We start from the raw sequence: 23647 nt of genomic DNA, 5'->3' as shown, positions 1-23647 counted from the left end.
GATGGCCCCAACCTCTCTGATTCCTGGCCGGGGTCGGTAGTCATGGTAACCCTTCCGCGGTCTGGAACCCTCCCCCTTTGTGGTTATGAATTCCCAAACCTGCCCTGTCACTGGACTTGGGGAAGGTTGCTAAGGTAACCTAAGCCCCTGGTGGTCCTTCTGCCCCCACCCTCATTCGGTTACTATGGCAACCTCACCTAGCACTCAGGTAGCAAGGACCCCAGCCCCAAGGACACTGCTGAGAGAACACCTCTTTCCCAACCCCTCCCCCTAGCCGCCCAGCTGGCATTACCATGGTAACCGGCTCCCCCCCTCTTTCTCGTCGTGGGAGGCCTGTGGCCCAAACCAACCAGGTGTTTTTATTTAGAGGAGAAGATGCTCTGCGGAGGACTAGTTGCTATGGTTACAGGGCCTGGACCAGGAGGTGGAGACGGGCAAGGTCAAGCCCTGGTTACTATGGTAACAAGAGCAGCCCCACCTCCCACCCCCCCCACCCCCCCCTTCCAGGGACCCTAGGAACCAGGCCCACCAAGGCAGGGGATGTTTTAGGATTGTGTCTCAGGATGGAGTGTGTCTAGGGAAGGCGTTGTCACGGTAACAGCTCTGGTCACTTCTAGCCCCACCTCTCTGGACACATTCATAAGAAAGGGATGGTTATAGGTCGCTGTGGTAAGTGACATGCTTCCCACCCACTCCTGAGACACTCCAGGCGGTGCCTGAGCTTATGGAACTTCAAGAAAAAGGATTCTCTGACCTTCTCGCTGCCACTTCTGTAGGTAAGATGAAGCCGTACTCTCTTGTGCAAAATTGGCTGATTTGGGGTTTTCTGGTCCTTGTTCCCTCAGCGGTGCATTTGAGCTGGTCTGGAACCGCCCACCGGGAGCTCCCACCGCAGCCTAGGAGGTAAGAAGTCCCACAGTGTCACCAGCACTCAGGTGGAAATCGCCCTTCTCCCCAAAGCCGTTCCTACATATCGCTCATTTTCTTCACCTGCCACATTCGCACCCCGCAGATGCAGCAGCTAAGACTCAGTCCAGATCAGAGCTCAGGCCGGGTGAACCTAGGCCTGAAGGGAATCTGGATCCACTGACACTTGTTTGATGGGACACGGAGAGACACAAAGTCTCCTCTTCACTGTCCTCTCCTTCCCTGACCCCCTTTCCTCTGCCACACCCCCTGCTGGTCTCCTGACCTATCTGTAAGTTGTGAGTGTGGTTTTTGTCTGCTCACCTCTGGAGGGCCTGCCCAATGACTGCCTCGATCTTTCCGAGTCCCCAGAAGAGTTAATGGGTTAAAGTACGGAATATGCCATATTCAGCTTTGAAAGCACCTGCAGAATGTTCGCTGAGGGTGGACAGAGAGCTGGGCTGTCTTGAGTGGACCCGAGAGGGATAGCAGAGTTTATTGGTTGAAAACAATAAACTGGACAAAGACCCTGGACAAAACTCGCCAGGCTTGGGAGTCACATCTGGGTCCACCATCTCCCAGCTGTGTGACCTTGAACGAGTGACTTCGCTTCTCTGTGCTGCAGTTTTCCTCATCTCTAAATGTGATCAGAACTTGAAGAGCAAACAAGTTCCTATGTGTAAAGTGCTTAGAAAGGGGTCTGGCGTATTACGATTGGCTAGAATCGTTGATAGTATCATTCTGATGGGACTCAGAGAAAGAACATTCGCACCTTCAAAATCATCATTTCATCCACTTTGCCTCGATAAAGGAGATTTGAGCCCTCAAAGTTGGGGAAGCCAAGAGCAACCTAGTCAGGGGGCTGGATGATTCCTTTCTCTTTCTTCTCTGGTGCCTTCGCTTGCTCGTCTGTCATACTCACTGGTCTCTGAGGACCCCATTTCTGTCCTCTGTCCGGCTGGGCACCTTGGGGCCTAGAGTCAGCCAGACAGAGCATTCCAAGAGCCAGGGCCTGAGAAGTAGAGACCTGAGTTCTCCATGGTTTCTATCTCTGAGCCCCACGTTCCCCATCTGAACACCTAGACTCAGTCATTGGTGCCACACAAATTTATTAAGCACTTGCTATGTGTCAGGCACCGAGCTGTGCCCTGAGTATACATCAGGGAACAAAATAATAAGTGAAATCTACGTGATAACGATGAGGGGAGAAAACGCAGGGATGGGTGGGGCGCACGAAATACGTGGGTGACGGGGAGATGCATTTTGAGAAAGAAAAGCCAAAGAGAGGGCTCACTGGACAGGTGACATTTGAGGAGAGGCCCGAAGGCCAGGAGGGAGGAGCCATGTGGAGACCTGGGGATGAGCTTCCGGGCAGAAGGAGCAGCTGATCTTTGGCCGTGGTGTCCCGGATGTATTTGAACGCCGGTGTTCGGCGGCCAGCGCGGCTGGAGCTAAGAGTGGGAGGGGGTGCAGGATTAGACAGAGCCCAGGGGGCCCCGGTAAAGACTCGGCTTTTCCCTTGAGTGAGTTGTGGGCCACAGAAGGGTCTGAGCAGACGCAGGACGGGATCTAATTTGAGTTTTAACAGGATGCCTCTGGGCGCTGAGTGGGGAACAGACTGTTGGGAGATGCGGGCAGAGCAGGATGATGGTCTCTTTTTAGAATCTTCAGAAGGTTCCGAAACTATCCGTGGTCTCTCCTGTGCTTCTATGTACATAAGCTCTAAGCGTCTAAGATTTTTAAGACCCCGAAGATTCTGTGGTTCCAAAGTCTCCTTCCCCCCCCCCCCCCAGTAATGTGAGGTCAGGGTTGCTGTCTGTCTTTGTGTGCCATGTGTCCACTGCTGTGTCCCCAGTGCCTCAGACAGTGCCTGGCACGTTGTAGGAGTTCCACAAACAGAGGGAAGGACTGAAGGAAGGAAGAATCAATCTAAGATCCAGAAGGCAATTCCAAGGTTCTAAAACTTAAGTTGTTAGGGCGCCTCGGTGGCTCAGTCAATTAAGTGTCCGACTTCGGCTCAGGTCACGATCTCAGAGTTTGTGAGTTCAAGCCCCGCATCAGGTTCTCTGCCATCAGTGCAGAGCACACTTTAGATCCCCTCTCTATCAAAAAATAAACATAAAAATAAAAGTTGCTCTCAAAGTGCAACTTGGATTCTTAAGTGTCAGCCGAGGTGGGTCAGAGAAGGGGAAACAGGCCTGGGATGGGTGAAGAGAGATAGGAGCCTATTCCTGGTAGGAGATAGAGAGGGAAGAGGCAGAAAGACTCAGGCCACATAGTGCAGAGTTTGGCTTCAGGAACCTGAGGCATGGGGGGGCCAGGGAGGACTTCTGACCCAGCCTGGGGTTCGGGGAGGGCTTCCTGGGGGAGGAGCCATCAGAGCTGAGGCCTAAAGCTTAAGTAGGCGTTCTCCAGGAGAAAAGAGGCATGGGGAGGAGGGGTGTTTGGGAGGAGAAGCAGAAGGAACAGAATGTCCAAAGGCTTAGAAATAAGATCTGTTTGAGACAAAGGCCAAGGTGGCTTAGGCACAGAGTCTGACACATGGCAGGAGACGGGGCTGGACCCGGTGGGCCAGCAAGGGACAGGTCACCCAAGAGCTCGTGGAACGTTGTAAGAAACTTAAACTTTCTCCTCGGGTTACGGAAGAGCCATGGCAGGTTCGGACCAGGGAGGGAGAGGTCAGGTTTGTGCTCTATGAAAACCTCTCTGGCTGCCACGAGGAGGGGATTTAGTCAGGAGACCAGGGAGGGGCGCCTGGGTGGCTCAGTCAGTTGAGTTCAGGTCATGATCTTGCATTTGAGGGTTCAAGGCCCACATCAGGCTCTCTGCTGTCAGTACAGAGCCCGCTTCAGATCCTCAGTCTCCCTCTCTCTGCCCCTCCTTCGCCTCACACATGCTCGCTCCCTCTCAAAAATAAATAAAAACATTAAAAAAAAAAAAAAAAAAAAAGGAGACCGGGGAGGCTGAGGGGGGATCTGGGTGGACCCGGGCCCAAGGGGGAGCTTTGGTCAGAAGTATTTAGGTGGGTGGGAAGATTAGCTGAGTCTCTGATGTCACCCTTCCCGGGAGGAGTAGAAACCCATGGAAATCCCTCGTGGAAAAACATTCTGAGTATTTACTCCTGTGCCGGAGACCAGCCAGAGCTTCAAAGTTGTGCGGGGCACAGGGAGACAGCGCCACCTGGAGGTTGCCTAGGAGTGCGGCCAATGAATGAAGAGTGGGCGTGCCCTACCTCCCCAGCCTCTTTTGGGCTGTCCCACTCCCCTTAAAAAAAAAAAAAAAAAAAAAAATTCTAGGGGGACCTGGGTGACTCCGTCTGTTAAGCGGCTGACTCTTGATTTCGGCTCAGGTCGTGATCTCATGGTTCATGAGTTCAAGCCCCCTGTCAGGCTCTGTGCTGACAGCAAGAGCCTGCTTGGGATTGCCTGTCTCTGTCTCTGTCCCTCCCCTGCTCATGCTCTCTCAACAAACAAACATTTAAAAAATTTTTAGTTGTGGGGGCCCCTGGGTGGCTCAGTCGGTGAAGCATCCGACTTCGGCTCAGGTCACGATCTCACCGTTCCTGAGTTGGAACTCCACGGCGGGCTCTGTGCGGACAGCTCAGAGCCCGGAGCCTGATTCAGATTCTATGTCTCCCTCTCTCTCTGCCCCTCCCCTGTTCGCGCTCTCTCTCAAAACTAAACATTAAAAAAATTTTTTGAGTTGTAATAAAATACACAAAGCAAAATTTATCATCTAAACAATTTTTTCTCATTTTTTACATTTATTTGTTTTTGAGAGACAGAGAGAGACAGAGCATGAGCAAGGGAGGGGCAGAGAGAGAGGGAGACACAGAATCCGAAGCAGGCTCTGGGCTCTGAGCTGTCAGCACAGAGCTCGACACCTGAGCCGAAGTCGGACGCTTAACCGACTGAGCCACCCAGGCACCCCTCATCTAAACAATTCTTAAGCGCATAGTTCAGTAGTGTTGTATATATTCGACATTATTGTGCAGTTTCCAGAACTTTCTCAATCTTGCAAAACTGGAAATCTATACCCATTAAACAACTCCATTTCACCCTCCTCACGGCCCCTGGCAACCACCTTTCTACTTTCTGGCTCTAGGAATTTGTTTAAGTTTATTTATTTTGAGAGAGAGCGAGCACGGAGGAGGGGCAGAGAGAGAGAGAGAAGAGACAGAACACCAAGCAGGCTCTGTGCTGACAGCACAGAGCCGGATGTGGGACTCGAGCCCATGAACCGTGAGATCATGACCTGAGCCGAAATCAAGAGTCTGATGCTTAATGGACCGAGCCAGGCAGGCGCCCCTATGTTTCTAGGAGTGTGATCCAGTCCGTGGTGGTTGTTTAATTTAATGAGTAGGCAGTATTAAAAATTGGGATAATTCTGATTTAAGAAAACATTTCTAGCTTTTCTTGCAAAACCAAACCAATCTGGCCGACCATCAGATGACCAGATGGCACAGGAGTTGAGGAAGTGAGAAGGGGACGGTGGGGGAGGGGCTCGGTGCCCATGCTGCAGCCTCCCCCTGCAGCCCAGACAGGGTGTGAGAGGGACAGGAGAGAGAGATCAGGAGGGGCTTCCTGGAGGAGGGAACGGTGGAGCAGAAGGTGCAGCCTGGGCTCGGGGATGGAGTTGGGCATTTCTAATCGAACCCAAAACAGAATGAGAAGTCGACAAAGAAAAGGATAAGGAATAGGTGGGATTGAACAAGGAAGAAGGGAAGGTGAATCACTTGATAAAAACTTGCTAAGCACCAGGTCCCGTGCTGGGTGGAACGTGGGACCCAGCAGTGATCGAGACCAGCTCAGGGCCGGCCCTCATGGGTCTCACAATCCAGTGGGAGGATGCAGACCTGTCCCCACGCAGTAATGACGTAGAGTGGTGGACTAGGGTGGGAGAACCCAAGGAGCTGAAGGAGCCCAGAGGGGGGTGGATGGGAAGTCAGAGAGGGCTTCCTGGAGGAGGGCAAGTCAGAGCTGACACTACATAGAGAAAGGGCTGGGAGAGAAGGGCAATGCTGAGGATTAAGGAGGTCTGGTGAGGAGGTTTCTGACAACCAGCTCCAGCCTCCCCTTTCATTCTCCCTCCCCAGGATGCCCTGGAGGCCCAGCTAGGGCCGGACTTTGGCCCCATGCGGCTCACCCGCTGCCAGGCTGTCCTGGCAGCCGCCATCACGCTCAACCTCCTGGTCCTCTTCTATGTCTCGTGGCTACAGCACCAGCCCAGGAACTCCCGGGCCCGGGGTCCCCGCCGTGGAGCTGCCGCCGGCCCCCGCGTCACCGTCCTGGTGCGCGAGTTCGAGGCCTTCGACAACGCGGTGCCAGAGCTGGTGGACTCCTTCCTGCAACAGGACGCAGCCCAGCCGGTGGTGGTGGCCGCCGACACGCTCCCCTACCCACCCCTGGCCCTGCCCCGGGTTCCCAACGTTCGTCTGGCGCTACTCCAGCCCGCCCTGGACCGGCCCGCCGCCGCCTCGCGCCCCGAGACCTATGTAGCCACCGAGTTCGTGGCCCTGGTGCCCGACGGGGCTAGGGCCGAGGTACCGGGCCAGCTGGAGCACATGGTGGAGGTGCTCCGGGCCGGAGGCGCACGCCTGGTGGCCGCCCCCGTCGCCTCCGCCAACCCCGCCCGCTGCCTGGCCCTGAACGTCAGCCTGCGCGAGTGGACCGCCCGCTACGGCCCCGCCCCGTCCGCGCCCCGCTGCGACGCCCTGGACGGAGACGCCGTGGTGCTCCTGCGCGCCCGCGACCTCTTCAACCTGTCGGCGCCCCTGGCCCGGCCGGTGGGCACCGGCCTCTTCCTGCAGACGGCGCTCCGCGGCTGGGCCGTGCGGCTGCTGGACCTGCCGTTCGGCGCGGCGCGCCTGCCCCCGCTGGCCACGGCCCACGCGCGCTGGAAGGCGGAGCGCGAGGGGCGCGCGCGGCGGGCGGCGCTGCTGCGCGCGCTGGGCATCCGCCTGGTCAGCGGGGAGGGCGGGCGGCTCGAGTGGTTCGGCTGCGGCAAGGAGACGCCGCGCTGCTTCGGGACGGTGGTGGGCGACACGCCGGCCTACCTGTACGAGCAGCGCTGGACGCCGCCGTGCTGCCTGCGCGCGCTGCGCGAGACCGCCCGCTACGTGGTGGGCGTGCTGGAGGCGGCGGGCGTGCGCTACTGGCTGGAGGGCGGCTCGCTGCTGGGGGCCGCCCGCCACGGGGACATCATCCCGTGGGACTACGACGTGGACCTGGGCATCTACCTGGAGGACGTGGGCAACTGCGAGCAGCTGCGCGGCGCCGAGGCGGGCTCGGTGGTGGACGAGCGCGGCTTCGTGTGGGAGAAGGCCGTAGAGGGCGACTTCTTCCGCGTGCAGTACAGCGAGAGCAACCATCTGCACGTGGACCTGTGGCCTTTCTACCCCCGCAACGGGGTCATGACCAAGGACACGTGGCTGGACCACCGGCAGGATGTCGAGTTCCCCGAACACTTCCTGCAGCCTCTCGTGCCCCTGCCCTTCGCTGGCTTCGTGGCGCAGGCGCCTAACAACTACCGTCGCTTCCTGGAGCTCAAGTTCGGCCCCGGGGTCATCGAGAACCCCGAGTACCCCAACCCGTCACTCCTGAGTTTGGCGGGAAGCGGCTGAGGCTCCAGCGGCCGCTCCTGGGGTCGGGAGAAGAACGCTCAGGCGCGGGGAGCTGGCCTTTGCTTTGGCGCCGCTGGCGTTTGGTGGGCGGGCCGGGGATACCCAGCTGCCCTGCAGGGCCCGGCACAGGCCCGGACGTCGAGGACCTACGCTGCCCAAGATTTCCGAGAGCGTGGGCTTTATTCAGAGCACGGACAGTTTTTGTAAAGAGGAAAGCGTGTGGGTTCTGGGCTGGACTGCCGCGACCAAAACCCCAGCTCTACCACTTGCGACTTAGGTGGGCCCGGGCGACTGTCCCAGCTTCTCTGTGCCTCAGTTTCTTCCGGGATTCAATGAGCGCCCTCTGTCCAGCTCACAGTCCGTGGGGCACTTGGTTGCTGGGGCTGCTTCCGCCACCAGAGGGCGCCGTTGTCCTGCTGTGGGGCCAAGGCGCCGGTAAGCCTGTCCCCTCCGTGGTTCTGTAGCTTTCCTGACTCTTGAGTCTTAGGCCTCTCTAATCCCCTGTGTCTTGCAGGACCGGAGAACTATCGCCCTTCGAGAGCCCCGGGAGGTGCATGCTGCTCTTGACCTCCTCTTCCAGAGGAGGGAACAGGCTCAGAGCCCTGAGCTGCAGCTATGGTTAAGAACCGGGTCCTGGATGCCGGCCCCACTCCATGCTAACGGTGTTACCTCATGATTTCAGCTCTCTGCACCTGTTAGCCCACGGCAAGGCCGGATTAACAGTCGTCATAACTGACGTTACCCAGCACATACCGTGTGCCAGGCATCCTTCTCAGTATTTCACACAGATTCACTGATTTATGTCTCACCCCCAGGTCCTGAGGTGAGAGCTGCTATTATTTCCATTTTACAGGGGAGCAAACTGAGGCTAGAATGGTAAAGCCATTTGCCCAAGGTCAGACAGCTTGGGAAGTGACCGAGCAGGGACTTGAACCCAGGCAGTCAGTCTGGAGCCCACACAGAAGTTGGATACTATGCCCCTCTCTGTGGTACCGCTCTGCCTCTCCGAAACGCTGCTTTGCACCTAAGAAATGGAGGTGACTGGGTGCTGGGTGGCACTTGAGTGGTAAAGGGGTCAGGAATCAAGACTGGGGTTGGCTCCTGGCTTGGCCACTGATTTTCCTGGTCATCTTAGGCAAGTCACGGCCTCCCTGAACCTACAGGTCGGGTGTGGGGGATCGGTGTCATTGCAGACACATGAAGCCCTTGGAGGAGGAGACCTCACAGGCCAGCAAGAGGGAAGACGAATGCGAATTTGTCCCAGTCTCCTGAGACTCAGATGTCCAAAGCCTGACTTCTTAGAACACAGCCTCTGTTTTTAGCCACTGAACCCGCAAATGGCCCCGAGACTGTTGGGTTTCCGTGGAGCGTTTGGGAAACATACGGGGATGATTTGGGGTGATCACGGGGTGCTCCTGGCTCTCCAGAGCCACGGCCCAGGGATGGAGACGTCCCATAATATGCAGGGCGTCTCCACCTAATAAAACATTGTCTCTTGTCACATGCGGTTTTGAAATGCGCCACAGGGCATTCGTGAAGGATGTGTGATGTCTAAAACCTTTTGTAACAGGCACAGTAATATAAATTAATATATAAGTTAATGTATGCATCCGTCTATTTAAATATTTCTTTTTGATTCTCTAAAGAATGGAAACGATCCCTCTCTATATACATATTTCTTTAAGTTGTTTGCCAGGAACATAAGCTGAAGCTCACATCGTTCTTAATCGTTGCAATGATTTTGTTTTATTTAGAAACTTATTTAGAAATTGTTGGTGTGATTTCTTGACACAGCTATATATATATATATATATATTCGTATATATTTATGAATATATATATCGCTTATTTATTTATTATATAAAATATATATAAAATGACCCTGCCTTAGCTGTGATTTGATAAGGGAACCCCATCAAGTGCTTCTGGCAACTTCCCACCGAACTCAGTTTCATCAGGTGACTTGGGGTCTCAATAGATCATTTCTCTTGGCATTATCCACGGCGTTTTGGTGTTTTCTCCTCTCCTCACTGTTCTTGAACTGTCAGCAATTACACTAAAATCTTTTGTAGCCTCTCTAATACTGTGTGACAGCTTTGTGCATTAGCTATCTTTATTATCGATTAAGTAATAATATGGCAGAAAACCCTACCGCAGCAATTAGCTTGAATTAATGAGTTTATATGAGGATGTGTATTACTGGGTTTAGTGCTCTCGCTTTTAGCTAGAACAGAGACGTTTCGGTATTGTAAAAACCAGCACTTTCATACCAATGTCTACTAACCAAATTTTAGCCTCACTCAGAAAACCCTGGGTAAGAATCATCGGAGCCCAGGGTGGTCCAGCTGCCTCAGCCAGAAGAGCATGCGACTCTTGATCTCTGGATCGTGAGTTCAAGCCCCACCTTGGGTGCAGGGATTACTTAAATAAAAAGTAAATAAAGTTTAGAAATCAAAAGGGGCGGCTGGGTGGCTCAGTCGGTTAAGCATCCAGCTTAGGCTCAGGTCATGATCTCGCGGTCTGTGAGTTCGAGCCCCGCGTCGGGCTCCGTGCTGACAGCTCAGAGCCTGGAGCCTGTTTCGGATTCTGTGTCTCCCTCTCTCTCTGCCCGTACCCCACTCCCACTCTTGTCTCTCTCTCTCAAAAATAAGCATTAAAATTTAATTAAAAAAAATTATCTGAGCCCAGAACCGAACTCTCTATTCATGCAAACACAAAGTCCTTTGTGTAAGGTTTTAATAGGTCCTAAATGAGGCAAGTTTGTATGGTGTTTTGTTCAAAACCCGGCCAAGGATTGTCAACAATTTCTGAAAATCATGTTCTACGTGGCTCTTGATAATCAAACACCAATAGCATGGAGCTGCCTACATTACGCATGTAAAGAAATATCTAGCTACCTCCTTGGGTTCTCGGTTCTGCCCCACAGATTTTCGTATTAAAATTCCTGTTATAAATTACCGTTTTATTTCTTTTTTGTTACATTTAGGGCAATAGAGAGATGGGGGGGGGGAGGTTGTGTGGGGTTTTTTTTTAAGTTTATTTTGAGAGTGCAAGCACAAGTGGGGGGAGGCAGAGAGGGAGAGAGAGAATCCCGAGCAGACTCTGTGCTGACCAAGGTGGGGCTCGAACCCATGAACTGTGAGATCAGGACCTGAGCCGAAAATCAAGAGTCAGAGGCTTAACCGACTGAGCCACCCAGGCGCCCCTAAGAGATTGTTTTTAAAATCATGCGCAGGGGGGCGCCTGGGGGGCTCCATCAAAAGAGCATGTGACGCTCTCAGGGTCATGAGATTGAGCCCCACACTGGGTATAGAGGTAACTAAAATAAGTAAACTTAAATAAAGTCATGTGCAGATGAGTTACATTATCTATTTCATTTCATTCCATTTCAGCAGAGCCAAGAGGGTTTTCCCAGAGCTGATAGTCAAGCCATCACATGCGCTGGTGTGGCCATCAGGGTGGTTCAAACATGAAAATATCAGATTATAGATTCAACCTGTTGCTAAACGACCACTGCCATGAGCCGCCCCCCCCCCCCCCCCCCCCCCCCCGCCGTCTTAAATGCTGTTGGATGGTCCGCTCCCTTTAGGGAGCAGCAAATATTTGTGTACCCTTCGTGGGCATTGCAAAATATTTGCTATGGAAAGTGGAGGGCAGGCAAAGAGCCATGTACAAATGCACCTTTATATACATTAGCCCCAAGCTGGAAAGTGCCCAGTGTCCATCACAGGTGAACGGATAAACAAACGTGAAGGGTGGAGAGCAGAATACTCTTTGGTGATTAAACACAAAAAGGAATAAACTGGTCTGTGCAAAAACATGCCTAAAAGCTCAAAGGCACGATACAAAGTAAGAGAAGCAGGGTGCAAAAGGCAACATACTATATAACTCCACCCATGCGAAATTCTAGAAGAGACAAACTAATCCTTAGTGACCCAAAGCAGATCAGTGGTTGTCGGGCTGGAGAGGGATAGACTGCAAAGAAGCAGCAGGAAATCTGGGGGCGGTGGGAATGTCGTGTATCTTGAATGCGGTGGGTTTCACTAACGTATGCATCTTGCCAAAACTCATCCAATTACTTACTTTATTCTTTAAATTCTCTAGCGTTTATTCATTTTTGAGACAGAGCGAGTGGGGAAGGGGCAGAGAGAGAGACACAGAAGCTGAAGCAGGCTCCAGGCTCAGAGCTGTCAGCACAGAGCCCGACGCGGGGCTCGAACTCACAGACTGCGAGATCATGACCTGAGCTGGAGTCAAGTCGGCCGCCCCAACGACTGAGCCACCCAGGCGCCCTCCCCCCATCCAATTACCTACTTTAGCAGATGCACTTTATGGCATGCAAGTTATACCTTAATAAGGTCGACCCCTCCCCCCTACAAAAGTCCAACCGCCATAGAAACATTGTCGCTAGGAAAGACAAAGCTGTCATCACCCTGTGTCTGCCAGTCCCCCACCCCCATCCTGTGACTAAGAGCTTAGGACGCAGGTCCAAGCCTAATGCTGGGCTAGCCTGAGCACTTCCTCCCAAGCCAGGCTTCTTCGAAGGAGCAAGAGGGGTGTCCCCAAAAACAGGGGTGGATCTGGCAATGGAGGAAGGGAGCGGGAGGTGGGAGCCAGGCCCGGAAGGTGGCCTCACGTGCGCTTTGCCGTCTGCTCTTACGTAAACTTCACTAGTGGCCTTTGGGGGAGGCACACACATAACAGAGCCATTGTCACCAGAGGGTGAGACTCCCTAGGGCTTACACAAGGTCACACAACTGGCAGGTAGCAAAAAGCAGGATCTGAGCTAGCCTAACAGCCTCTTCTAGCGAGGCGGCTCTGTAGCTGGAGCCCAATCCATTCATTCTGCAAATGTCTATTGAGTACCTACTATGTGCCAGTCCCCACGCTGTGCCGAGCATACAGTGGTGAACAGGACTAAGGTGGTGGGCACGTTGTAGTGGGAAAACAGGTCTGGAGCACCTGCCCACACTGAGGAAGCCTGAAATGGTTCCAGACTTTTTATGTGACCCAGATCAGCAAAGTAGTGGCATGTGCCCAGCAAATCTTAAAAAATGGAATAGAAAGAGGTGCCCGGGTGGCTCAGTTGGTTAAGCGTCCGACTTCCGCTCGGGTCATGATCTCATGGTTCGTGAGTTCGAGCCCCGCATCGGGCTGGCTGCTGTCAGCATGGAGCCCGCTTCCGATCCTCTGTCCCCGCTCCCTCTCTATGCTCCTCCCCCACTCACACTCTCTCAAAAATAATTTAAAAAAAAAAATGGAATAGAGGAAAAGGGAAATACTATTCGGTTGGGCTTGTCTGGGTTACGTGTTCCTTGTATATACACATATTGTATATACAGTATATATATTACCTATGCATGTGTGTATCTCTTTAAACAGGCATAATCTAAACACAGATAAATCAAATGGAAAAACTGAGGACAAACAATTATTTTAAGTGGGGAAAACCGTGCCCTCCCAGCTCCTTCCAGCAACCCCAACCACCTTCCCCAAATACCATTAAAACCCTTCAACACTTTTATAACCACCCACCAAGGATTTGAGCATAATAGAAAGCACTGAATGTGGCAACTGCTTAAACTATTCAGCACTTAATGAGCTCATTAGTGGTTATGTTTGTGTGTGATACACAACAGTTTTGCACAGAATCAGATAGGAATTAGACTCTCCTTCCACACTGCAATGATCATGCCACGGAACTAAATACACAAAAACAAACCAACGAAAAGATGCAAAAGATACCCCAAGATACCATCTACAATTGGACTTGGGTTGGTGGTGCCCCCCGGGCACCTGGCAAGAGCCTGCACAGGGCCCCAGGAAGGGGGAAGATAATTATTAGTAACGTATAACACGTTTCAGCAGCATACCAGACAGGATCGTTATCACGGGAGCCACGACTGGGCATCATCCACATCCTGGACTCAAAACACGACTTAAAAACACTTGCACGGCAGGTTTTTTATTCAAACAGCAAATTCTGGTTTAAATAAAAAGGGGGGGGGGGGGGGGGGGGGAGCAGGTCATTACTGCCACTATTGGATAGAGTTCAAGTATCAGGGAAGTACCCGTAAGTGGCTACAGCAGAAAGTCAGTCTCTTGCCAGGAGTTAGTTGTACATTTTCAGCTGCATTTTCAGCTGCAGGGTTTTACGTGGGGTAAAATCACACGCATCTTAAGCGTGCAGGCGAACTTCCCCAAATGTATACGTCTGTGCGAGCATCACCCACGTCGAGACACAGAACATTTACGAGATCACTTCACCGACTGAGCCACCCGGGCGCCCCTTCAGTGGGGTTTTTTTGACAAACAGATTCTGATTTGTCATGTTTGATTTTTTTCTGTGTGGCTCATGCTTTTGGTCTTAAAAACATCTGAGGAGATACACTTGATAGTTTTATTGCTACAGAATGTCCTTTGGAGTGACAGCAGTATTTGTCCTCAGTCTCCCCCACCCTGGCAGGGTCCCCAGGAGTTTTTGTTACAGCGGAGGGAACAGAGGGCCTGAGGACAGGGTGGGATGTACCATGGGGCCGCAAAACACACACACACACACACACACACACACACACACACAGCTACAGCCACCAAAATAGCCATCAACCCACTGGAATGTCCTACCTCTCGATGAGGGCAGAAATCCACATGGTGACCTGTGCCTTAAGATGAGGGGGCCAGAACGACACTATTTCTCCATCATGTTTCCTAACTTTGGGTGGAAACAGGAATTGAGGACTGGGGAAGATCTGGGGAGACAGATACACACACACACACACACACACACACACACACACACACACGCCTATACCCCAGCATCGAGGCCTCCCAGATCTGATGTCAGGGAGAGAGGCTGGGACCCTGGATCCCTTAAGTGTGCAGCAGGAAGGGCCTCCAGAATCCCGGCTCACAATCCCAATGTCCAGAGTGCCCCCATCAGCGCAGGGAAAGTCCCCATGGGGTTTACATAACCGACTCCTTCTCACAGGAGTCTGTATCCCCAGCAGATCCCAGGCGGTGTTTGAGGAGGGGGTTCCCCTCCTCAGTGGGGGCGGGCAGTGGAGCCAGGGGCATCTCACTCTTCACTTGGATCAACTCTGGCACTGAACTCCGCATCTCTGTACGATCCATGTAATTTTGGAGGAGTCCCGCCCCAAAGGCATCACCTTCCACATTGAGGACTGTGCAGGACCGGTCCCTGAAGAACAGGATAGGGAAGTGAGTGGGAGGGGGGAGGGGGGATCGGGGAGGAGAGAGGGGAGAGGGGAGAGGGGAGAGGGGAGAGGGGAGGGCCCAACCCTCCCACCTCTCCTCCCGATTCTTTTTTTTTTTTTTGAGATAGAGAATCCCAAGCAGGTTCCGCACTATCAGAGTGGAGCCTGAAACAGAGCTCGAACCCACGAACCAGGAGACCACGGCTTGAGCCGACATCAAGAGTCGGATGCTCAACCAACTGAGCCACCCAGGCACCCCCCCTCCCCCAAGATCTTGAGGTCCTTGCCACACCCTCCTTCATGGAACCCCGTTCTGCTTCTAGATCCAACTCATCGCTCTATCCTCCCAAATATCCCTTCCTCCTAGAGCCTCCAAGATCTTTTCATCTGGAATCCAAGAAGCCCCCTACTTCTCTTCTTTTCCATGAAATCTAAGCGCCCCATCATACTTTCTTTGCCTTAGGACCCCAAAGATCTCCTCCTCCATCCTCTCGGGACCCCAAATGATACTTCTTCCAACAAAGCACAAGATTTGCTCCTCCTAGAACCTCAAAAAGTTCATCCCTCCCTTTTCTTGGGGCCTCAAAAGACCCATCCACCTCTCCTCTTCCCACTGAAATACTATGCTCTCCCTCAGGCCTTTCTCATAATCCTAAAGATCTCTTTTGGCCTCCTTATACTTTGTGGGGGTGTGTGCCATTTTCAAACATGGGGCTGTAATTCACATATGGTAAAATTCACCCTTCGAAAGTATACAATCCCGTGGCTTTTCGCATATTCAGAGTTGTATGACCATCACGTCTATTTCATTCCAGACCGTTTCCATCATTCTAAAGACACTCTTATACCCATTAAACAGTTATTCCCCATTCCCTCCTCCCTCTAGCCCCTGGCAACTGCTAAACCACAGTCTACAGATTGGCCTATTCCTACATGGAGCTCAGCACCGACAACATGGGGCCTGCCTGGGATTCTCTCTCTCTCTCTCTCTCTCTCAAGTAAATAAATAAATAACCATGAAAAAAAAAAAAGAACCTCAAAGATCCCTTCTTTCCCTCTGATTAGAACGCTCAAGATGCCATCCCCTTTCCTCTGGAACTCCTTTCTTCCTCTCCTCTCCTCCTCGGAGGCTCTCGATGACCCTCTTGTTCATCTCCTTTCCCAGGGTACCCCTTGGGCCCCTGAAGCCCCAAACCCACACTTACACTAGCCAGTCCACAGCCAGGATCAAGGAGATGTCGTGAACTGGCAGGTTGACTGCCTCCAGGATGATGGCCAGAGTGAGGACACCTCCAGCCGGAATGCCCGCGGCCCCCACGCTGGACGCTGTGGCGGTGACCCTGGGGGAAGAGAAGGGCGGTCAGTGAAAGATCTCGGTAGGGGGAGAAGCTGCCACGGGAGCCCTGCCCCCCTCCGGCCTCTGTCCATCCTCGGGGGAGGGGTCAAGTGGGTCCGGGGTCCTAGCTGCAGCCACCCCACACTCACAGGATGGTGATGATCTTCACAAAGTCCAGGGGTTGCTGGTTGAGCTGTGCGATGAACACTGCGGCCACACACTGGAAGAGCGCCGCCCCATCCATGTTGACGGTGGCACCGATGGGTAGGATGAAGCGGCTGATGTGCTTGGCGACACCATTCCTCTCCTCCACGCACTTCATCATCAGCGGCAGCGTGGCCGAGCTGAGCGGCGGCGGCAGGTCGGTTAGCGCACTTGACCCACCCCCTGCCGAAGCCCCGCCCAGACCGCGCTGGCCAATCAGCACAAGCCCATGCTCCGCCCGCCAGCCTAGACCCCGCCCCCGCCAGCCCCGCGCCTCGCCACCCCCAGCCTTCTGCAGTTCTCGGCCTTTCTCTTCCCGGAGCCAGAGGCAGGGCGGGGGATCCTGTAGAATGTCAGGATTCCAACCTGTGTGAGGCCTCGACCCCCTGGGAGGGTATAGACGGCTCTCCTTCACAATACACACAAAAATTGAAACCTAAATTCTATCATATCTCCCCCCCCCCCCCCCCCCCCCCGCCTCCACCAATAATAGACCTTGGCTAAGAATTACTACTCCCTTGGGGCTGCTGCTGTGGGGACAGCCAGGTTCTGAGGGGACAGGTGGACAAAATACCTAGAAAAGGGTGGAAAGAGCTCCCAGAGGTTGGATCCAGGGGGCAGCACTAGACCACTGTCCCCTAGGGCCAGGCCTTGTGGAGGAGGAGAGGTTTTCAGGAAGGGAAGAAGAAATCTCTAAGCAGTCAGTGGTTTTCCAAATGCGGGGGGTGGGGGTGGGGGGTGGAGGGGGTCGGTTCCAGGACCTTATGAGAAACTTACTAAAGTATGGCCCCTGTACCCAGATCCAACGTCCCCAGATACGAAATTTCAAGGGTCTCCAGAAACCTGATGTCCACTTAGGGCCCCTTAGCTTAAAAATCCTGCATTGGTCTGCCCCAAGGCCATACCTAGACGAGGTCCCGAAGGCAGTGGCCAACGGTGTCACGATACCCCACAGGAAGCGGTAGGGGTTTTTGCGGGTGAAGAGGAAGTAGATGAGGGGCAGCACCAGGAGCCCGTGGATGGCGTGGCCCAGCAGGCAGCACAGGATGTATTTGCCGAGACTGGTGAAGAGCAGCCCCACGTCCTCCACTGCCACGATCTTGCCAGCCACCAGGAACAAGATGCCCACGGGGGCATACCTAATTACACAGGAGACCCACTGCAGCCTCTGACTACGTGCCCCCCGAGGGCCGGGCTTTGCGCTCAGTGCACAGCCCGACCACAGCCTCCCTCGCGGGCAGGAGACACCCAGATCCATGTGTGATTGAGTTCTGGCACCCTCCCTGCCTGCCATCCTCCAAGCTCCATCCCCTTAAAAATAGGGCAGGGGCGCCTGGGTGGCGCAGTCGGTTAAGCGTCCGACTTCAGCCAGGTCACGCTCTCGCGGTCCGTGAGTTCGAGCCCCGCGTCAGGCTCTGGGCTGATGGCTCGGAGCCTGGAGCCTGTTTCCGATTCCGTGTCTCCCTCTCTCTCTGCCCCTCCCCCGTTCATGCTCTGTCTCTCTCTGTCCCAAAAATAAATAAAAAAACGTTGAAAAAAATTAAAAAAAAAAAATAGGGCAGAGGGGGAAAAAAAAATTGGGCAGAGGGGAGGGGCGCCTGGCAGGGGGCAGGGGGCTCAGTCAGTTACACGCCCAACTTCCGCTCAGGTCATGATCTCGCAGTTCATGAGTTCGAGCCCCACATCGGGCTCGCGGCTGACAGCTCAGGGCCTGGAGCCTGCTTCAGAGACTGGTGTTTCCCTCCTTCTCTGCCTCTCCCCCCTCACGTTTTTTCTCTCCCAAAAATAAACATTAAAAAAAAAAAAAAGGAAGAGAATAGAGCAGAGGGAGATCAAAGAAGCCTGGGAGCCTCTATTGCCAGCCGAAGTACAATCCCCAACCCGATTTGGACTTAAACCCCCCCCCCCCCCCCCCCCCATGCGTGAGGCATTTACGTTTTCCGGGTTCGTGGTTATAGTAGCTAGGATGATTTAAACCGATTCAATCTCTCCCCACGTCCATGCAATATAAACAGTCCGCGGTTCACGTCTTAATAACAACCCATAGATATAAAGTGGTTGAATCTTTACCGCAATCCCACGAGGGAGCCCCTCTTTTAGTCTTTTGAAGCTACGGTTGAATTAAAATCTCACAGGTCCGTCAAACAGGGACATTAATGCTACCAGCCTCATGGGAATGTTGGACGTTAATGAGGTGCTAGGTGAAAGGACTTGAAAGCTTTTTGTACACAATAAGTGATCTATGAACTTCTGCTGGAATTATTATCGCCCTTTCCTGGAGCAAAGATCCGAGGGGCGCTCGTGCCTCCCAGCCAGGAAGCCTCCCAAGACTGCCTCTCTGTTTGATCACTGCGGCTTGTTGTCCCTCAAACCCCTTCCCCTCTTTGGTAACAGAAGAAAGGCGGCACTTCCCAGCCACCTGTAAAGCTAGGTTTGGCCAAATGCCCAAGCTCTGGCCTGTGGGATGTGCCCACAAGTTATACAAGTGACGTACTTGCTAAAGATTAGTGTTGATCAGAGGCACGCTATAGGTCAGGCAGTGCCCCAAGGACTTTACACGTTTTTCTTTTGTTTTGTTTACCGTTTATTTATTTTTGAGAGCGAGGGAGACAGAGCACGAGCAAGAGAGGGGCAGAGAGAGAGGGAGACACAGAATCGGAAGCAGGCTCCGGGCTGTCAGCACAGAGCCTGACGCGGGGCTCAAACTCACGGACCGTGAGATCCTGACCTGAGCCGAAGTCGGACGCTCAACCGACGGAGCCGCCCAGGCGCCCCAGGACTTTACACGTTTTAACTCATTTGTGCCTGGAACTGTCAATCCCGTTGTCCAGACGGGGAAACTGAGACACAGCGAGGTAAGTAACTTGTTAGAGGGCACGCGGGCGGGAAGCCGCTTAGAGCCTACTCTTACCCACCCACCACCCTGACTCTCTGGCAAGGAGCCTTTACGAGGTTGTGCAGCCTCTTAAATGTCGCCTGCGCCAGAATCAGGATGGGGCAGGGCGGGGCGGGGAGCGGAGGGATTTGTTAAAAATGCAGCAATCCTGCTCCCTCTCCTGACTTCCCACCTTCTCGATCTCGAGATCCTGGATCTCCATCCAGGGCAGGTAGAAGCCAGAGGCCTCTGCACATGTGAGATCATTTAATAAAACTGATAATAATAATAATCATAGCTAACATTAAGTAAATGCTCAGCAGGTGTTAGGCCTTTAAAACATTTGCTGGGGGGGGGGGGGGCGCCTGGGTGGCTCAGTCGGTTAAGCATCCGGCTCTTGATTTCGGCTCAGGTCATGGTCTCACCGTTCGTGGGATCGAGCCCCGAGTCAGGCTGTGTGCTGTCAGCACAGGACCTGCTTGGGATTCTCGCTCTCCCTCTCTCTGCCCCTGTCCCACTCTTGTGCTAGCACGTGTATGCAGACACGCAAGCTCACTCTCTCTCTCTCTCTCAAAATAATTAAAAAAAAAAAACCCGCTTTGTAAGCGCTTTACTTTTACCTCATGCCACTTGTCTCCTGTACATTTGATCACATTTAAGTCTCTGCAACTGAGATGCACTAGCTAAACCGGGGCCACGGCTTGGCCGTCCTTTTGTCACTTTCCAGGAGGGTCCGGAAGGTGCCCCCGTCAGTCTTAGCTCCCATGGGATACAGCACTGTCCTCACGTTATCATGAGGGAACTGAGGCACAGAGAGGGTAAGTCACTTGCCCAAAGTCACACAGCCAGGGGACGGTCAACACTGGGTGCGGGTCCAGTCCAGGCGGCTCCAAGCAGCAGAGGGAGGGTTGCCCGATCCCACATCCCCAGCCCCACTCCCCCCACCTACCACATGATCCAGGAGACCAGCACCATGGTGGCGTCATTGAAGGAGTTGAAGAAGCGGATAAGCAGCTCTCCCTCGGGCCCCAGCTTCTGCAGGGCCACGCCAAAGATAATGGCAAATACCACCAGGCCCAGGATGTTCATACTATCTACCTCATCCCCAACAGGCACCTTTGGGTGAGGAACAGATCAGAAAGGGAGGAGGAAACTCAGTCAATCTGCACAGTCACTAAGGGCCTGTTCTGGGCACTGCTGGGACCCAGCACAGACAAGATGGCTCCTTGGGTCCCTTCCTCCCAAGGCTCACGGTCCAGGTCCTGGGGAAACAGACCTGTCATCAGGGACCACCCACAATGGTTGGAATAGGGAAACCCAAGGTAGTGTGGGAATTGAAGGGGTTGCCGGCTTGGTTGGGGGGAGGGGGATCAGGGAGGGCTTCGTGGAGGAAGGGGCAGAGATCTGGAGAATAGGAGGATGAACCAGGTAAAGAGCGGCGGTAGAAGGTTCTAGAGAGAGGAAACAATGCGCAACAGTCTGGAAAGGGCAGCAGCTCGGGCATTCGAAGAGCAGAAAGAAACTGGGGCTGGAATAGGCCGGGCAGAGCCCGAACAGAAAGCTGGGTGGGCGGCGGGGCAGAAGCCCGATTGTGCAGGGTCTCCGGGATTGTGGCCAGAAGTCTGGGCTTTCTTCTGAGGGCACTAGGGAGCCCAAAGGGGCTCCAGGCAGGGGAGAGCCAGCATCAGGTTTGTGCTTTGGAAAGACCACTCTGGCTGCCAAGCGGAGGAGGGTAGGTAGGAGAGGGGGGCTCTGGGGGCAGATCATCCCAGGGCAGGATGGGATTCGGGCAAAAGAGAAGCCCGGACCAGGGAGGGAGAAGAGGGGGCCAAACGAAGGTACCAGAAGAGACAAAAACGGGGTAGAGGCTGCAGAGAGTGTAAAACAAATACCACCAGATGTCTGAAGACAGGGGACAAACAAAGGCCGGGGTGGGAGCAAAATGGAAAACCCACAACAACGGGCCAAGGGATGCACCCCTTCCTCCCCCCATCGCTTCCCCTGCTCTCACCTTCACCTTGGTTCCGTTGATCCATCTGCTTTCATAGACGGTACTGTACTGCAGGTGGGGTTGGGAACAGTCAGTATCCACGGCCATGGAGGCTCCCCCACCCTGTCCTGCCCTAAGCGCCCCCTAAACATCATCGCCTTTCATCCCCGCCAGCAACCGCCCCGAGGCAGGGTTTTCTTATCAGGCGCCCATTTTCCAGAGGCGGAAACCGAGGCTCGGAGAGGAAAAGGCAGTTGCCCGGGGTCACGCCGCTGGAATTAGAACCCAGAAGGGGCTCAGAACCCGCATGCTCCTTTCTCGAGGAGGGGCACGGGATGGGTTTCGGAGGTTCCCCAAGGACCCTGCGAGATCGTTCAGAAATACGCGGGCATGTGCCCTTGGCCAGGCAGCACCGTAGAGCTGGCACCAATGGGCTCCAACTGGCTCTCCCCCTCCTTGCCCGCCCCCCACCCCTCGGGACACACCCCCAAGGACTCACTGAGCTGAAGGCTGCGGACACCAGGTTGGAGGGGAAGAGATTTCTGCAGAGACAGACACGGTGGGGGGGGGGGGGGGGAGTAAAAAACGACGGGGGGGGGTGGGGGGGGGGGGGGGGGGGTCTGAGGAGCTGGGTTGGCCTCTTGTGATGGGAAAAAACTCGGGAGGCCCCACTGGCCCCCAGGCCCCAGCCAGGCTTGGTCAGGCAGAGTTGAGCCCTGGCCTGCACACTTTTCCAGGGTGTGGGGAGTCTGAGCTGGCCTCCCAGGGCCCCGTGGGGTGGCCGGCCAGCCCCGAGGGATTGTGGACTGGCCGTAAGGAATGCTGGCTTCCCAAGGCAGGGTCACCTGGGCCTCAGCTCCACCCCGGGCAGCAAACTTAATACCCTGGGCGTGTTGCATCAGCCAACTTCCTCCTGGAGGGCCGAGAAACGCTGCAGCCCTGGGGCCGGGCTGAGAAAGGCAGGGGACGGGGGTGCATTGGAAAAGGGGTAATGAGAGAGGGTGACAAGGGATGGCGGTGTGTGCGCGGCAGCCCGCATTCAACCCCACTGGGCGTGTCAGGGGATCAGCGGGACCCTGACCCTCTTGCGTCTCTCGGAGAGGGAAGAAAAGAAGGGCTGAAGTGTCCACAGTCCCTGCAATGCTTGATCTAAAGCCACTCGTGTGATCCTGGCTCAGGGATCCGCACCGTCATCCCCATTTTCTAGAAAAGGGAACCGTGGGGCGCCTGGGTGGCTCAATCGGTTGAGCATCCGACTCTTGATTTCCGTTCAGGTCTGGATCTCATGGTTTGTGAGACTGAGCCGACCCTGAGACTCCGCACTAAGCTTGAGATTCTCTCTCTCTCAATCGCTCTCCCTCTGTCCCTCTCCCCCACCCTCGCGCGCTCTCTCTCTAAAAATAAAAAATAAAGAAAAAAGTAGGGGCGCCTGGATGGCTCAAGTCACTTGAGCGGCCAACTTCGGCTCAGGTCATGATCTCGTGGTTCGGGAGTTCGAGACCCGCATTGCCGGGCTCTGTGCTGCCAGCTCGGAGCCCGGAGCCTGCTTCGGATTCTGTGTCTTCCTCTCTCTCTGCCCCTCCCCTGCTCGCGCTCTGTCTCTCTCTCTCTCTCTCAAAAATATATAAACATTAAGAACAAGAGTACTTAAACATAAAAACAGTAAAGGGAACCCAGACAGCTGGCTGGAAGGTCCCAACCACTCCTCGCCACGTGAGTGGGGGAACGGAGGTTGCTGTGGGTCCCTAGACAGTTTCTCATGTCAACACGTGAGAAACTCGGGGGCACGGGTGAGGGTTCGGACTCGCGGGACAGGGTCGGTGCACACGTGCTCTTGAGTATGTGCCTAGGTGACGCTCGATGTGCCGCTGTGGTCAGTGGCATCCGCGAGCGGCCGTGTAAAGGGATGTTAGGACACCGTGGGTGAGCACACGTGTGACAGCCGGTGTAAGGCCACGCGTCAGTGTGAGAGAGGCCACAGCTGTGGCTGGGTGTCCGAGGGCCTGTGTCCAGCTCCGCGTCAATTGGCCAGAAAGCTGTGTGGTTCTGAGACGTTCCAGAAAAGTCTCTGAGGGGCTGGCCAAGTGTGAGTGACTTCTATTTTGGCACACAGGGGGAGCCTGGACACATACACGTCAACAGCCCTCGAGTGGGTGTGCCCTTGGCCCGGGAGGCCCGTATCCACCCAGGCCTGGCAGGGCTGGGCCAGGACCCAGCTAATCTCGCCCGGCCAGGAGACGACCATCCACTGCAGCTTTGGGACACCAAGCCGGCCCCAGAGTCTCATCTCAGCCTGCGCTGATCCCCCCCCCCCCCCCACCGAGAGGCTGGGAGAACCCAGTTCTGCGACTCGTCATTTCCTCCCCCCCCCCCTACTTCCTGGAAGTCCCCAACCCACCTGGAGACACTGAATCAGGAGGTCCCAAAGGCAAGGCCATGTGGACCCAGGGGTCTGCCCTCCTCAAAAGGGAAGAACTATTCTTGGGATGGGGCGGGGGGG

General features: G+C 54.4%; 2 protein-coding genes across 4 annotated transcripts; one reads left to right on the top strand and one right to left on the bottom strand.

Moving 5' to 3' along the window:
- The first annotated feature begins 503 nt into the window (after window positions 1-503).
- On the top strand, window positions 504-11030 carry FKRP (fukutin related protein). Its single transcript, XM_049621094.1, has 2 exons — window positions 504-903; window positions 6002-11030. Exon 2 carries the CDS (start codon window positions 6041-6043, stop codon window positions 7526-7528), a length of 1488 nt encoding a protein of 495 aa, XP_049477051.1. The 5' UTR covers window positions 504-903; window positions 6002-6040; the 3' UTR covers window positions 7529-11030.
- A 2886-nt stretch (window positions 11031-13916) lies between these two features.
- Window positions 13917-21693, bottom strand: SLC1A5 (solute carrier family 1 member 5). Of its 3 annotated transcripts, none has more exons than XR_007455635.1 (7): window positions 21169-21625; window positions 20107-20273; window positions 17188-17421; window positions 16228-16422; window positions 15948-16082; window positions 14330-14726; window positions 13917-14109 (listed from the first exon to the last, which is right to left on the bottom strand). XR_007455635.1 is itself a non-coding variant. In XM_049621098.1 (7 exons), exons 3-7 carry the CDS (start codon window positions 20244-20246, stop codon window positions 14492-14494), a joined length of 939 nt encoding a protein of 312 aa, XP_049477055.1. In that variant the 5' UTR covers window positions 20247-20273; window positions 21169-21216; window positions 21647-21693; the 3' UTR covers window positions 14456-14491. The 3 variants fall into 3 exon arrangements, 2 of the variants coding, with proteins under 2 accessions (XP_049477055.1, XP_049477054.1); XM_049621098.1 differs by lacking the exon at window positions 13917-14109 and adding an exon at window positions 21647-21693 and having other exon boundaries at window positions 14456-14726; window positions 21169-21216; XM_049621097.1 differs by lacking the exons at window positions 13917-14109; window positions 20107-20273; window positions 21169-21625 and having other exon boundaries at window positions 14456-14726; window positions 17188-17813.
- Window positions 21694-23647: the final 1954 nt, after the last annotated feature.

Source organism: Panthera uncia (assembly GCF_023721935.1).
Source record: "Panthera uncia isolate 11264 chromosome E2 unlocalized genomic scaffold, Puncia_PCG_1.0 HiC_scaffold_19, whole genome shotgun sequence".
NCBI lineage: Eukaryota > Metazoa > Chordata > Mammalia > Carnivora > Felidae > Panthera > Panthera uncia.
This window is presented reverse-complemented; position numbering and strand designations above follow the sequence as displayed.